Raw genomic sequence first — 15,510 nt, 5'->3', positions numbered from 1 at the left:
GGAAGGCTGAGATCAGGGGTACTGCAGGCAGAGGCCAGCCTGAACAAAAAAGTTCTTCCTAAGCTCCCTTCTCAATCAGTTGGCAGGCATGGTGTACGCCTAAATTCCCAGCGATGGGGGGAGGTAAAGAACGGGAGAACTGCAGTCCAAAGGTGTGTCTAGCAGGAAACATGACCCAACAATTTTTTTAAGTACAAAAAGGGCTAGAGGTGTGGCTCAGCAGTTGAGCACCTGCCTAGCAAGTGTGAGGCTCTGAGTTCAAATAAAAGTACCACTAAAAAATAAAAATAAAACGTGCTTTTAAAAAGGACCAATGTCCAGATAAAGTAAAAGGCAATTATTCAGCACAATCAGGAGCCTCCTAGTAGGTGTAAGGAAGGCAGGAAGAGAGTGCTTTTCTTCTGTTTAGCCAAGGAGTCAAAAGGCCCCAGAAATGTTACCAACTCAGTTTCCTCACCAAAGACTAATGAAACAGCTACGTGCAGCAGCTGGAGAACGATGGGAAAAGAGAAGCATTAGTGTACTTTCAATATTGCCCAGCCCCCAGCTCTGCACAGGTTTACTACACAGATTTACTATGCAGCAGGCTTGGCAATGGAGTCCGGGGCTGTTAAATCTATATTATTAACCTCAAAGTGATTTCACTGATGTTGTTTTCCCTTCTCCATGACAGAAGGGAGATCAGCTCACAGGAGGAGCAAATTTACTCTATCAAGGTGACACTACGTACAAACAAAGCAAGAAAAGGCTAATCATTACCCCGTTATTTGCTTCTCAAACAAAAGATAACATACATTAGAAAAAAGAAAACATCTTACCTGGACCAATTTTAAACCTGACTACTGAGACTAAAATGACTTATGAACTCATTATCATAATAGCAGATGTAACCACTTTGAACACTGTAAAAACTCTAAGAAAACCCAATCCGACAAAGAACTTACTTTCAAAAGGTGAAAAGTATACTTACAATTGCTGTAGGCAAGCCAGCATCCACTTTGTCCTAAATAAAATTCAAAAGGGAAGTATTTGAAAAGATATTTTTGTTTGAAAGTAGAAAATGGTATCAGGTTCTCTTTTTACATATACTTTGATCTAATCAATTCAGACAAGAAGTGGGACCTTTGTTTTTGCCTTCAACCAAAAGCTGCATATACCCACAAGAGTGGATCTGTTTATTTTACTAGCTGCAACAGATGCTTCAGGAAAAATATTGATTATAAATGGAAATTTACAGGAAAAAAGAGAGGAAAAGAGGTCTGTTTTTTTTTTTCCATAATGTAAATACACCATAATACTACTGAGCCAAGATGGCAGGAGTCTATAAAGATTCAAGAGGCAAACATACGCGAAAGACATCCAACTTCTGATCAGAAGCTTTCTGTCCAGCAAACTGTCTACTAACCCCTAAACCAAATCCCAGAAAGAGATACTGAATCAGTTCTTCAGCCTAAGACGGTAAAGCATCAAGTGCTAGTTCAGCTCTGTACAAGCTGAAAGTCCCCTAGTGACTCTTGTATTAATCTCCCCATGTATTCGCATAGATAGCAAATACTCCTCTATGTAGCTCAATAAATTGTCCTGGGGGCCAAATTAAGTGTAAAGAACAACAAAGAGTAAAAGTATCTATCTGATGCATTTTTTACACCTCCCAACCCTTAAATAACATTACATAATAATGACAGCTCGGCTGGGGATATGGCCTAGTGGCAAGAGAGCTTGCCTCGTATACATGAGCCCCTGGGTTCCATTCCCCAGCACCACATATACAGAAAATGGCCAGAAGGGGCGCTGTGGCTCAAGTGGCAGAGTGCTAGCTTTGAGCAAAAAGGAAGCCAGGGGCAGTGCTCAGGCCCTGAGTCCAAGGCCCAGGACTGGCCAAAAAAAAAAAATAATAATAATAATAATAATAATGACAGCTCATGGTTTTGCACAGTTATGGAAGCAAAGTGCTTTTCAAACTCGGAGAGAAAGAAGAGGCAGGCAGTATTTACTGGTTTTCCAGATCAAGAAAACAGTTTCAAAGTGTTTGGCAGACGTGCCCCAAGCTACTAAGAAGTAATTAAACTGTTTCAAACTCAGGGCTCCCAGGTCAGGCTATTTAGATCACTTGATAGTTGCTGTGTCTGTCCCTCTCAGTGTGGTTAATTCCTTAGCGTTATCTCTCAGAAGGCAGAATCTATTTACCTAATTTTATAGAGCTTCCTATAAACTTATTCCAGCGCATAGAAATGTAAGAAAGGTTTTGGAGAGCAGCATATATCCAGCTTCAGGTAAGTATGTTTAGGTACATCATGCCTAATAATATTAGACAATTAAGAAGCATGCAATAAGTACTGATTCACGATTTGTGCTATAGAGAGGAAAAAAGGAATGATGAAACAACTGATGAAAAACAAACTATATTCAAAGTGGAACTTGAGTAATAAAACCAGGAGTCACCTGACTTCAAAAGCTAAGAACACACAGATGTGGGGAGCATTTTAGAAAATATGGAATGTTAATACCAGGGCTGTAACATCTTTAGGTAATGGTTCTCTAAGCCCACACTTCAACACAAGCCCCAGGGATGCCTGTCCCAATGCAGATCCCCTCTTTATACTGCGAGATTTCTATTGAGGAGGTCTGGGGTGGTGGCCAGAAATCTGTATTTTAATAAGCACCCCCAGGAGATTCTCCTGGGCTGGACACATTCAAAAGCAAAACAAAACAAAAGAAAAGCACAGCACTATGGCATCTGCAGTATCTTAAGGTTGATCCTTAAAACGATAAAGATCCTTAAGACGTTAATTTAAATTAATTTTAAGCATAGCCACATGTCATATTACTTTGAGAAGGATCCCAGAATTATGCAATGGAGTTCACCACTCCAAAAACTTCATCTCTCCTAAGTGTTTTGCATGCATGGACTCCGGAGCCATGATGATCAGGCCCTAAGCAGCCCTGATAACATCAATGCCCACAAGGCTGAAGGCCTGATAGTCAGGAAAAATATCCAAAAATATAACCAGCTTTACATGTTAATAAGCCAACCATCACAGGAAAGCATGCAACTTAAATTGAGCTAGTAATCCAAAATTAGGAAGGTACCACATGCTGACTGTCCCAGCAAAAGCAGTTTTCATTTGAACATACCAAAGGAGCTCAGCCATAGCAAGGAAATAAGAACAGAATGCAAACACTCTGGGATTTATTAGAATTTTCCTCTCTTTTTCAGGAGGGAGGAGAAACCTTTTTAAAAAACAGATTTATCTAATCATTGGACAGCGTCTGAGTTTTTAGTGCAGTCTCCATTATTCAAAATATTTTTAAAACTGCACAGGTGGGTCAAATGACTGTGCTGGTTCATCTTGATCTTGAAAGGAATGAATTTCATCACCTACATAAGGATTAAATTCAGAAACGTCATGGAAATGTAATCCTCAACAGGTGGTTCCCATTCTGGCAAATGTGAGTTACTCTCCACCTACAGGAAGGACAATCGCCCAGCTCTCTTCCACTGCTTAACTATCCTTCTATTTAAATTGACATTATATATACAAGGTGGGTCAGGATATACTAGCTGCCCAGTGCAAACCTTTTCTTTTTCTAAAAATCTGCAATAAGAGCTTTCTGTGATAAACCTGAAAACGACAACAAGATTTTGGTGTCCTAGTGACATTCTATATCCACTTCTTGCTCTTTTGAAAAAATAAAAACCTTTACTTCTTGTCCAAATTGAAAGTGCAAATACCAATTAAACACTATGAGAAGAACATGAAAACACATCAAAGTTCCTAACAGATCTGACATTACTATTATATGCAGAATCTACACACTGAATTCAGAAAATGAAAACTGCAAGACTTAGTACAGGACTTAGTCAAAGGAAAAGTGTGATCAGTGTCTACAGTCTTGATAAACTCTTTATTTACATTAACCCAAGACTCTAAATTTTAAAAAGGCCACAGATAGTCTTCACATCATCTTATAATGGCTGCATTCACCAATACCACTTCCTTTCACAACCAAGAGGTACTAGATGTGGAGTTAGAACCCAAACGCTAAGTAATTGCCTTGTTACATCCTAAAAAAAGTTAATGTCTCCTCTATGAGCCTACCTTCTCATTTGAAAATAGCTTTATAGTCAAATGGCTTTATCTACTTTAAAGTTGTAAGAATAAATGAAATAAGGCACATGAAAAGACTTGTAGATTATTTTCCAAATTATTTGGTTGCAAAAAAAAAAAATCTGATCAATCATTTCTCTCTTATAAAACCAAGCACTTTACTTCATCCATACAATACACCCAAGATGGCAGCTAACCTGAAAAGGAATGTAAAGAAAAGGCAGATCGTTTTCCTTCTAGGCTTGCTGCCATATTTCATTGAGGCACACCCAAAACTCTGAGCAGACCTTTATTTTCATGGCCGCACTAATTTCTATGTCAAGATGTGTAGCCATGTCTTATGAGTCAAAAATAATCACATAAAAAACATGAAAGCCAGATTTTATTTTTCTTAAGCCTCAGGCCAAGAGAAGAGCTGTGCTTTGTTTTATGCTCATTCCTACTTCATTACGCCATTGCAGGTTATAAAGCTGGGGAGATAAAAATACTCACAGCTGCAGACACTATCTGGGCAGAAACTCCCTTTAGAAGTGAATGTCGCATAACTGATCCATGGAGTGAAAAAGAATCAGGTAGTTTTTTTTTCCTGAAAAAAAAAACAAAAAACGTTTAGGAACAGATGAAAAACGTTCAGAAGGCAAGGTTCCAATGCTTTGAAGGAAGAAAGGCAGAAATAGCACTGTTTGTAATTTGTCAGTTCTGTTTTAAGAAGAAGTATGAAGCCTTTAGCAGAGCCGCAGGAAGAGGTAAGATGCGTTCTGAACGCAGCCTGCGCCTCCCAGAAGCCCCGTGTCTTTTCCACTGACTCACACGGCTCCCTGTGCACCTCAAGTCCCAGGGCAGTAGGTCCTCCGGTTCTCCAGAAGGCCGTCGTCGACAAGCGCTCCTCGTGCCCTGTCTGCACTGCCCACGGCCTCCTTCTCCTCCATGACCCCCTTCCTACTCTCCAACCAACCACCTTCCCAACATCCCACTCATTCCTCCGTCACTCCTGTTAATGGCTCCTTTCATCATCAGTACTCGTCGTTCCACAGGCAATATTTAGTTGCTTACTCATTTTTGTGGTGCTAGAGTTTAAACTCAGAGCCTTACATTTGGTAGGCAAGTACTCCACCATTTAAGCCATAACCCCTGCCCTTCATGCTTTCTCCTTTTGTTAGATAGGGTCTCAGGCTGACCTGGAACATAATCCTATTTATTCTTCTTTCACAGCAGGGGTGACAGGCACACAACACCACACTTTTTATGTTGGATGAGATGGAGGTCTCATGAACGGTTCTGCTCGGGCTGGCCTCAAACCGCAATTCTCTTAATCTCAGCTTCTCAAGTAGCCAGGTATGATCCACTTCGCCCCCCTCAAAAAGAAAGCTTTAAGCTTCCAACAACCATTGCATGCCTAATCTGTATAATTAAAAGAATACTGCCAGCCTGGCTCAGGTGGCTATCCTAGCTGCTCAAGAGGCTAAGATCTAAGGATTGAGGTTCAAAGCCAGCCCAGGCAGGAAAGCCCATGAGATTCCAATTAACTATCAAAAAGATGAAGTACAACTGTGGCTGAAGTGGTAGACCACTAGCCTTGGGCAAAAAAGAGCTTCAGGAACAACACACAGGCACCAAAATAAAAAAAAAAAAAACAAGTATACTCCAGGGACACAAATAAGGAAATCACCGTTTCTACCATCAAGGATCTTATAGCCTAGATGGAAAGATTAGTAAGTAACTTTTGAAGGGTAAATGTTAGAATAGAAATTAAAGTAACAAAAATATGCATGTGAAGAACACTATTTCTACTTGGGCTATTAGAAAAGAGAAAATATGTGATTTGGCCTTGATGGATGGCCTTGAGTCTGTTGGGCAAGTGCAGGAACAGAAATCTGAAGATGCTAAGGTGCACTGTGTATCACAGGTCAAGGAGGGCCGGGGGAGGGCTGGGGATATAGCCTAGTGGCAAGAGTGCCTGCCTCGGATACACGAGGCCCTAGGTTCGATTCCCCAGCACCACATATACAGAAAATGGCCAGAAGCGGCGCTGTGGCTCAAGTGGCAGAGTGCTAGCCTTGAGCGGGAAGAAGCCAGGGACAGTGCTCAGGCCCTGAGTCCAAGGCCCACGACTGGAAAAAAAAAAAAAAAAAAAAAAAAAGGAGGGCCGGGAGGCTTGCACTAGGCTGCAGTGGAGTGCTAGAGATGAGCTTGAAGTGATCGGCACGATCCAAACGACACAACGAACATGTGAGTTCATTACAGCGGGAACAGGAGAACGCCACACTTTCTAGCAGGCAGGGTCTACATCATCTAAAACACTTATTTACTAGCCAGATGCCGCAGTGAGCAGGTGACCATCCAGCAATGACTCCCTAGATAAGGCACAATTGAAGAGGAGAAAGAAAAATACACAGAGAAATTACAGTGGAGGTGCAACTTAAGTGGTAGAGCACCATCCTAGAGCAAGAGCTAAGGGACAGGACCCTGGCTGTTCAAGCCCCAGTACCAGTACCAACACCAACAACAAAACCCACAGGAAAGTTACAAGTAAATTCAATGAAGTATTTGTATTATGCTCCCCCTACTTCTCTTTCCTTTTCATGTTCTCTCCAAGAATTTAGAAAGTGAGAAACAGCCAAAATTGAGGCTATTTAGGGGGTAGAAGTCTTCTTTCCAAATTGTTCATCATCTCTGAGAGTCTCTTCTGAACCTACCCCAGGGGATGCAGGAACACTGAAGCTGACCTTAGTGGGAGTGAAGGGTGTGTAGGGCACAGAAGAGAGACAGTGGTCATGGTGGCCATCTTTTCATCCTTTCCACCAACACTATCTAAATCTAATCTAATAAGCTATACTTCCAAACAAGTGAGCCTTCTACTTTCATAAAGAGCTTCAACAGATCATACTGTACTACAAAGTAATATTGACATTTTTAATTATCAAATATTTTGGCCACATACCACACATGAATATTTACCTTTTTAAATTAGTCCTGTCACCGCTATCTGAACTTGCCACAGATGAAGTATCATAGGAGTGAGAATCAATAGTATCGATGTTTAGCAGCGTAGGATCCTCAAGAACAAAAGACTCCTCTTCATCATCAGTCTAAATTGAAAGAAGACAGAACAATAAACTCAAAATTCCAAATAGTCTGAGATATGTTGGATAGGCTTTAGTGGTTTTCTCCAAAATGCTTTTTTTTTTTCAGTCATGGGGGGTGAACTCAGGGCCTGAGCACTGTCCCTGGCTTCTTTTTGCTCAAGGCTAGCACTCTACCACTTGAGCCACAGCACCACTTCTGGTTTGTTCTGTTTATGTAGTGCTGAGGAATTGAACCCAGGGCTTCATACATGCCAGGCAAGCACTCTACTACTAGGCCACATTCCCAGGCCTCCAAAATACTTTTTAAAACTCTTACTTCTGCCTTATATCTCTATTTCATGCATTCTTATTAACTAGAGAGGCACAGCACAGATTTACCAAAATGAAACTTCAACTGCACAGATATTTCTATATTTACAGTTTATGCCAAAACTTCTCTTTCAGGAAGAAGCAAGAACCGTTATGCAGATTACTGTTAGCTACAGAATAATTCTTAAAAGAAAGACGCTTCACTGGTTAACAGCCAGTGTCCAATTAAAAGACAATAAATACCACTGACTATAGTGTACTCTAAGAAATATGACAAGCAGATAGAAGAAAGGTATCCTGGGTAAGAAATACCACATACATATGCACTGATTTAATAATATGAATCCTGCCCATGGAAAAAGAAGTGGCTGAACATGGTGAGAGTATATGAGAAGTTGGAGATGATCTAGAAAGATAAACTGAAATCCAAATTCTAAAACATCTTCTCTTTCACTAAGCTAGGTGGCAGCAGGTACCCACAGGTTCAATGCCGGAGCAAAACCAGCACTTATTTACTTAACAAATCTATATATAGTATATGCCGTTCACAGTGAAACACAACTGAGATTTTTAAGCAGTGGACAGGCATGCGGGGACCCATGGTTTGGAGAGATAAATGGACAGAGAGGGCAGAGGGAGACTAAGGCAGGAAGAAAAGGAGATCCCAGTTGAGGAATGTAACAGAAATCAAGAGAAGGAATGGTGAAAGAAATATTACTGGAATAAGATCAAAAGCCCTTGGTAAATGAGGAAGAAAGATTGGTAAGGGAGAAATCAAAGACAATTCCAAAGTTTTCAGCAAGAGCAAGTAGGCAAAAAGAGATCACAAAGCACACCAACAGCAGATAAAGCACAAAAGAGACCACTTTATAGAAGTTGTTTCTAAGTTACCAAAATTACTTTCTCTTACAGCTGGACAAACACATTACATTTTCCAACAACATTCTTTTTGTTGTTGTTTTGGTTTGGTTTTTTTTGCCAGTCCTGGGGATTGAACTCAGGGCCTAAGCACTGTCCTTGGCTTCTTTTTGCTCAAGGCTAGCACTCTGCCACTTGAGCCACAGCACCACTTCTGGCTTTCTCTATATAGGTGGTGCTGGGGAATTGAACCCAGGGCTTCATGTATACAAGGCGAGCACTTTACCACTAGGCCATATTCCCAGCTCCAACAGCATTCTTGAGAAAGTAATCCATACTCATTATCCCCACCCTGGTCTACTCTTCCCAAGCTACTGACTACTAAGGCACTAGTGTGTGGCCTAGTCTCAGTGAGCACGCTCTTGTCTTCCAAGCCGCATTTAACTGCTGACCATCCTCTACTTGAAACTTTCTCTTCCTCTGCTTTCCAACTGTCCCTTTTCCTGGTTCTCTTACAGATTATGTGCACCCTTCATCAGTCATGTTCTTGAGCTCCTTCTCTGCCATGTACTCAACATTGTTCCCCACAATTAAATTCTTGGCTCTCTTTCCACTCACCTACTTCCTGTTTGAGCAAGCTTATCCATACCTATGGCTTTAAGTACCATGTGGTAAGGACTCTGAAATACATGTTTCTCAGCATCAACATTTCTCTTGGGGTTTAGGTCTGTATTTACAACTGTTTTCCAGATAACTTCACATACATGTCTGCTAAACCAGCATTAGCAATTGGCAAGGAGACATTATGTTACTTGAGAACGGTAAAAGATTTAAACAATTGCTGTAGGAAAAGAGAGAAGAAAAAAGATCAGAAATAAGAACTCCAGCACCAAGGTCTTAAGAGACTCAATAAAAACCTTATTTGATTTTCTTAAGCAGCTCAGGGACATAATTAAGGAAAATCAATCAGCTGAGTGAGGTAAGGCTTACAGGATATGTGAAAAAGAGAAACGTAAGACTTGAGCATGTCAAAACTGAATTTTAAAGTGCTGCCACAGAGTGGAGATAACAATTTCCCAAGCTGATGTGTAAAACCCATACCATTTAATCAAGTTTCAGCTAATTTATGTGTGTTTGTATGTGTATTTTCTAAAAACATATATGGAAATGCAAAACACTAAGAATAAGAAAAGCAATCATCAAAGACAACAAGAAGACCAGAAGATTAGAAACTACCAAGTTACAAACCCCACTACAAAGGTTCAATCATTACAAAATGATGTTGAGGAATCTTTTAACTCCCCTATTTTTGCATAAGGGCAGGAAATGTTTGAGTAAGTATAACAGACCAATGAGATCAGACCACACATGTCTGACCACCTGATCTGTCACAAAGGTAATGCCATAACCAGGAATACCCTTTTTAGCAAGCAGTGTGCTGAACCATATTTCACATTAATAGATACAAAAGATGCCAGATGGATTACAGATATAAATGTGAAAGGTAGAACAAAAAAGGGTTTAGAACCAATGGGATGGCATCATTATGAACTTGGAGCCGGGCAAATTTCCTTACACAATACACACCAAAATATTAGCCATAATGGAAGTATAATAAGGTGAACTGTATGAAGAACTTGTGCTTATCAAAAAATTATAATAAAAAGGTATTTTATACAACGAAAGATGATCACAGGGAAGATCATGGTTTGAGGCTAACACAGGCAAAAAATTAGCCAGGCTCTATCTCAAGAAATAAGCCAGAAGTAAAGGTACCTGCCTACAATCCTAGGAAGACTGCAGTCTGAAGCTAGGCTAGCCCCAGGTAAAAACAGAAAACTCTAGCCAAAAGCAAACTTTTTAAAAACCCAAAACATAAAACACGTCTGTACAATTAAGTAGGTCACAGACACAAAAAGGTTATCCACAAAAGTGATACCCAAATCACCAAAACATATGTCATGGTATCCAATTTCATCAGTCCTCAGGCAAATTCAAAGGAAAGCTACCATGTGAAACCACTAAGCAGGAGGTCAAAAGGAAAACAGAAAAATTAAAAAGCTGACAAGTACATACTTAGCCAGAAAGTATGTATCAATACAACCAACTTTGAAGAACTATGGCAGTATTCATGAGAGCTGAATGAAACTACAACTATCACTTATCACTTCTACTCCTGAGCATATGCCCAAGAGAATGTGTCTAAGGGGCAGTGGGAGGGATTTGCATGTACCAAAAGATGTGAGTAAAAATATTCTCAGCAGTATGCTTCACAGTGGCCACCAACTGGAAAACTACATAAATGGTTGTCAATAGGAGAATGAATAGAAGATACATAAAGAATTTTATATAATTATTAAATAAAACTATGAATGAACCTACATTGAGGAAAATAAATACAGACACACAAGTACATATTCCATATGTGAACATATGTGTACAAAAGTACAACTCCATGTTTATAGTTCACAGCAGGCAAATCAATGCTGACAAAAGTCAGGATAGTAATTACCTTGTCATTTGGTACTAAAGGGACCCCAGAAGAGCTTCTGGAAGGTTAGTAATAGTTTACTTCTTCCTCTAGACTCTGGGTTACCCAGGGTATTCTGTCTGTGAAAATTTGTCATGCTATACATTTATCACTTGTGTACCGTTTTTTAAATTTTTGGTTTTTTTATTGTCAAGGTGTGTATCTTTTTGTATGTCCATTATACTTAAATAAGAAATTGAAAAGACAGGCTTGGTGTGATCCTGCAATCCCAGTTACGCAGGAGGCAGAGAGAGGAGAATCACTGTTCATAGGTTTAACCTGGTGAAAGATAGCAAGTGCTTCCTGTCTCAAAAATAAGGCCACCATGGTAGCCTACAACTCTGATCCAAGCTATGTAGGAAGTGGCGATGTAAGGACTGCTGTCCAAGGCCAGCCTAGCTGAAAAACAACTCAGGTAAGAAGGCCTGGAGCTGTGGCTCAATTGACAGAGCTCCTACATAGCAAGTACAACACGCTGAGCTCCAATTTTAACACTGGGGAAAAAAGTTCAAAAGCTATTTTTGGTTGCATAACTCAATAGTAGGACTCCTCTCAGAGACCAGAATACATGAAAGATCGAGAGGTGGTCTTGATGAGATTAAGTTAAAGAAAGAAAATAAGAGGGTTTGATATGGCTAGTTAATGGAAATTCAGACTTTAAAATCTCATAAGTAGTACCAATTTCAAAGAATAACAAGGCCTAGAATTATTATTTCATACCCTAGTTCCAAGATCCAGGATCTCTCAGTCACCTCCAACTTTCAATTTTTTTCAAGTATCTTGGACATCTATCCATGCCTTCAGTTCTCCTTCAGGTTGATATTAGTAAATAAAGACTTATTGGGCTGGGAATGGTGGCTTAGTGGTAGAGGGCTTGCCTAGCACGCATGAAGCCTTGAGTTCGATTCCTCAGTACGACATAAACAGAAAAAGCCAGGAGATGGCACTGTGGCTCAAGTGGTAGAGCGCTAGCCTCGAGCACAGAGAGGCTCAGGGACAGTGCCAAGGACCTGAGTTCAAGTCCCAGGAATAGCAAAAAAAAAAAAAAAAAGATTTATTTACACTGTCAATTTTTACTTATTTAATTTTACTTCTTTACTCTTTAAATTATTATTATTGCCAGTCCTGGGGCTTGAACTCAGGGCCTGAGCACTGTCCCTGAGCTTCTTTTTGCTCAAGGCTAGTAGTGGCTCTACCACTTGAGCCACCGAGCCACTTCTGGCTTTTTCTGTTTATGAGGTACTGAGGAATTGAACCCAGGGCTTCATGCTAGGCAAACATTCTACCACTGCTAGCCCTACTTTCTACTTATTAATGGTCTACAATTGAAATTAGTTTCTTTCATTTGTCCACTGCCTACCTCCCTGTAATTTAGTATAAAGGCTGGCCAGTTTCCAGTCCCATTTCTCTCTCAAGGACAGACACAATCACATAGCACTTTATAACTCTAGCATCTACTATCAAGACCCAAACATACCAGGCACCAAATTATACTTTGGGTGATACAAACATTATCTTCTCTATAAGCCACTGATGACAGTATTTACCCAGAGATAAGGAAGCTGTGTAAGAACAGAGTGCTTTCATTTATGAGCCATACTCTCATTCCTATTATTCCTATTATTTTCTTTACCAACATTATATAAATATTTACAAATGGAGTTTTATACAATCTTCTAAAATTACTTGTATTTCACACTTGGTAAGATAATTGAAATGAGAATATGAATAAAACCATGCTAACAAATGGACTAAAATTAATTCCTCATATCTAAGATTTTTCTCTACATTACAAAGCGATAAATAAAGGCTATTTCACTGTAACAGGATATTCTTTCAGGCCCAACACTGCCTTTGTCAAAACTGGATCTGCTTCAGTCTCCACACAGATCGTGCAGAACATTTTTGAAGTTAAAATATATTTAAAGACACAGCAACATCAAAGGAAAAATATATATGTATATAAAACATATCAAAGCTATACAAGAAAAAAAGTTCAAAGAGCAAGTAGTTTGCGTCCTCTGAAATACTGCCTCCAATCCTCCTGTGCAGGTAAAGAAGTGACACGGACAGAGGCCCAACACACTCACAGCTATGATATCAGCACAGTTCTGCTGAGAGATGCTTGCATCCTTACCTTTTGTAGAACAAAATAGATCTGAACTAGATCAATATATTTTTTGTTTGGCTTGGTTTTGTTTTTTTGGCCAGTCCTGGGCCTTGAACTCAGGGCCTGGGCACTGTCCCTGGCTTCTTTTTCCTCAAGGCTAGCACTCTACCACTTGAGCCACAGTGCCACTTCTGGCTTTTTCTATATATGTGGTGCTGAGGAATCAAACCCAGGGCTTCATGTATATGAGGCACGCACTCTACCACTAGGCCATATTCCCAGCCCCTTCAATATATTTTTTAAAAAGTATTTTGCAAGTTAGAACCTAAAGCCTCCAAGAAAAATTCTAAGCAAGCTTTTGGGGTCAAAAAGTCTGAGCTGCTGAGCACTAGTGGCTTACATCTGCATTCTAGCTATTCAAGAGGCTGAGATCTAAGGATCACAGTTCAAAGCCAGCCCAGACAGGCATGTCTGTGAGACTCTCCTAATTAACCAGCAAAAAGCTGGAGTGGAACTATAGCTCAAGTGGTAGAGCACCAGCCTTGCGTGGAAAAAGTTCAGGGACAGTGTGGAGGTGTTGAGTTGAAGCGCCAGTACCAGCACAAAAGAAAAGAAGTCTGACCTGAAGAGTTCCATGGCACACTTTACTACCCATGTGCCCTTTCATCTTCCAGTTCAGAAAAGAGGAACACCAATCCAAAGCAGGAAAAGTTAACAGAGTTGGTATTTGTGACATAAATACTGGAAGTTCAGTTTCCCTCATGTACCAAACTGATCAAGCCTATTATATAAGGTGTTCCTTGGTGTCAGAAGATGAAGTATTTAAATATTTAAGCACTACCAACATAGTATCTCCCAAGTGACATGAATTTAGAATTTCAATTCATATAATAAAGTACACACAAGCTTTTTTTTCTTCAGCGTTGGGGCTTGCTTGAACCAAGGGATTCAAGCATGCTATGCTCTATCACTGAACTTCTTCAGCCTTAATAAAAAAAGATTTTTAAAATCTGCCAAGTATTAGGCATTGTGCTAGGCACCAAGACTCTAAAGACGATCAAAACATAGTTCCTGCCCCTAAGAAGTTCACAATCTAGACCAATGCTACAAATACTGTGTGTTTATGTTGCCCAGTATACAAGACACTACCGACATGTGATTACTGTGGCCCTTTTTCAAGTGCTTTGAGAAAGTAACTTATTAATTGAAATTAACCAATTTAAAACTGAACATGCAACTAGGTGCTACCACAATGGACAGTGTGAATCTCTATACACTCTATAACCTAGAAAGTATTCAAATCAATGTCACAAAATGATAGCAATCATTAATATTTACTTACCTCGTTTAGTATGCTTTCCAGAGTTGGAGGAGTGTCAACTTGAGGAATATCAAACTCCTTGTCATCAATCTAAAAAAAGAAAAGAAACTAACTCTCACAAAATGATGCCTTTCCTGTTAAAATCATGAGGCTATTTAAATTAATTAGAAATAGTGTCAATTAAAAGACAACTCTAGACTGCGCAGGGGTGGCTTGCACCTGTAATCCTAGCTACTCAGAAGACCTGAGGATCATAGTTCAAAGTCAGCCTAGGCAGAAAAGTCTATAAAAGACTCTTATGTCCCACTGACCACCAGAAAACCAGAAGTGGCTCTGTAGCTCAAAGTGACAGACCTCTAGCCTTCAGTGAAAAAGTTCAGGGACAGTGTCCAGGCCCTGAGTTCAAGTTCCATACCAAAAAAAAAAAAGGCACTCTACCACCAGATTATAAAGTGTGTTCAGTAATCTGTGCTAGTAAGGTTTGGTCAGAAGCTACAGAATCGCTTTCTTTCCTGTCCACACATTCATCCCATAACTCTCAAGGACACGCCTGCGCCAACTTCACACTCCAGTGACCCTTTCCAGGAAGGCGGTCAGGACCTGCCAAGGAGGACATCAACATGACAAACACCATGTCTTATGCCGCCCCTCTGCTTCTGTAAGTCTAGACACAGGCACAAGCAATACACCAAAGTCTGATAGGACATTTCTTCGTTACTTCATAAATTATGGTAAGAGATGACTAGGCCAAGGAGCTTATCATTAAATATTCTCATAGTCACAGAAACCTATTAAAATAATTTCAATCAATGAGAAAAACAGTTGCTTCACAAGATAAGAATTCTAAGCCTCCATTAGCTCTACGACCTTGAGAAGTCACTGAGCCGCACGCTCGTGTGTTCATCTATAAAATGGACTGTCACAGAGCTGTGGCAGCTCTGAAGATCACACGGCAACATGAACCAAAGTGTTCTACAAGCGGTAATGGACTGCCCAAATAAAGAGGGAAAGCATCTCCTAAGACCGCAGACTCCCACTAACCAGGCAAAAATGACGGGCTTAGAGTGTTTGGGTCATAGAGCACTCTGTAAGCAACACTTGGGTTAAAGTCGTCACTTGACAGAAGTTAAAACTTTACTGGATTCTATCTTTCTAAAAATGTAAATGAATTGTACAAAGTGAGGCGT

General features: G+C 40.1%; 1 protein-coding gene across 2 annotated transcripts in view; it reads right to left on the bottom strand.

The window, feature by feature from the left end:
• Vps8 (VPS8 subunit of CORVET complex) overlaps positions 1-15,510 on the bottom strand; it is a 192,355-nt gene that overhangs the window by 163,224 nt on the left and 13,621 nt on the right. For both annotated transcript variants that reach the window (XM_048347271.1, XM_048347272.1), the window contains exons 3-6: positions 14,345-14,413; positions 7,068-7,198; positions 4,602-4,695; positions 971-1,003 (exon numbers count right to left, since the gene is read on the bottom strand). In XM_048347271.1, coding sequence (XP_048203228.1) covers positions 971-1,003; positions 4,602-4,695; positions 7,068-7,198; positions 14,345-14,413 — 327 coding nt within the window. The remainder of the gene's footprint in view (positions 1-970; positions 1,004-4,601; positions 4,696-7,067; positions 7,199-14,344; positions 14,414-15,510) is intronic.

Source organism: Perognathus longimembris, chromosome 5 (assembly GCF_023159225.1).
Source record: "Perognathus longimembris pacificus isolate PPM17 chromosome 5, ASM2315922v1, whole genome shotgun sequence".
In the NCBI taxonomy this organism is placed as follows: Eukaryota; Metazoa; Chordata; class Mammalia; order Rodentia; family Heteromyidae; genus Perognathus; species Perognathus longimembris.
This window is presented reverse-complemented; position numbering and strand designations above follow the sequence as displayed.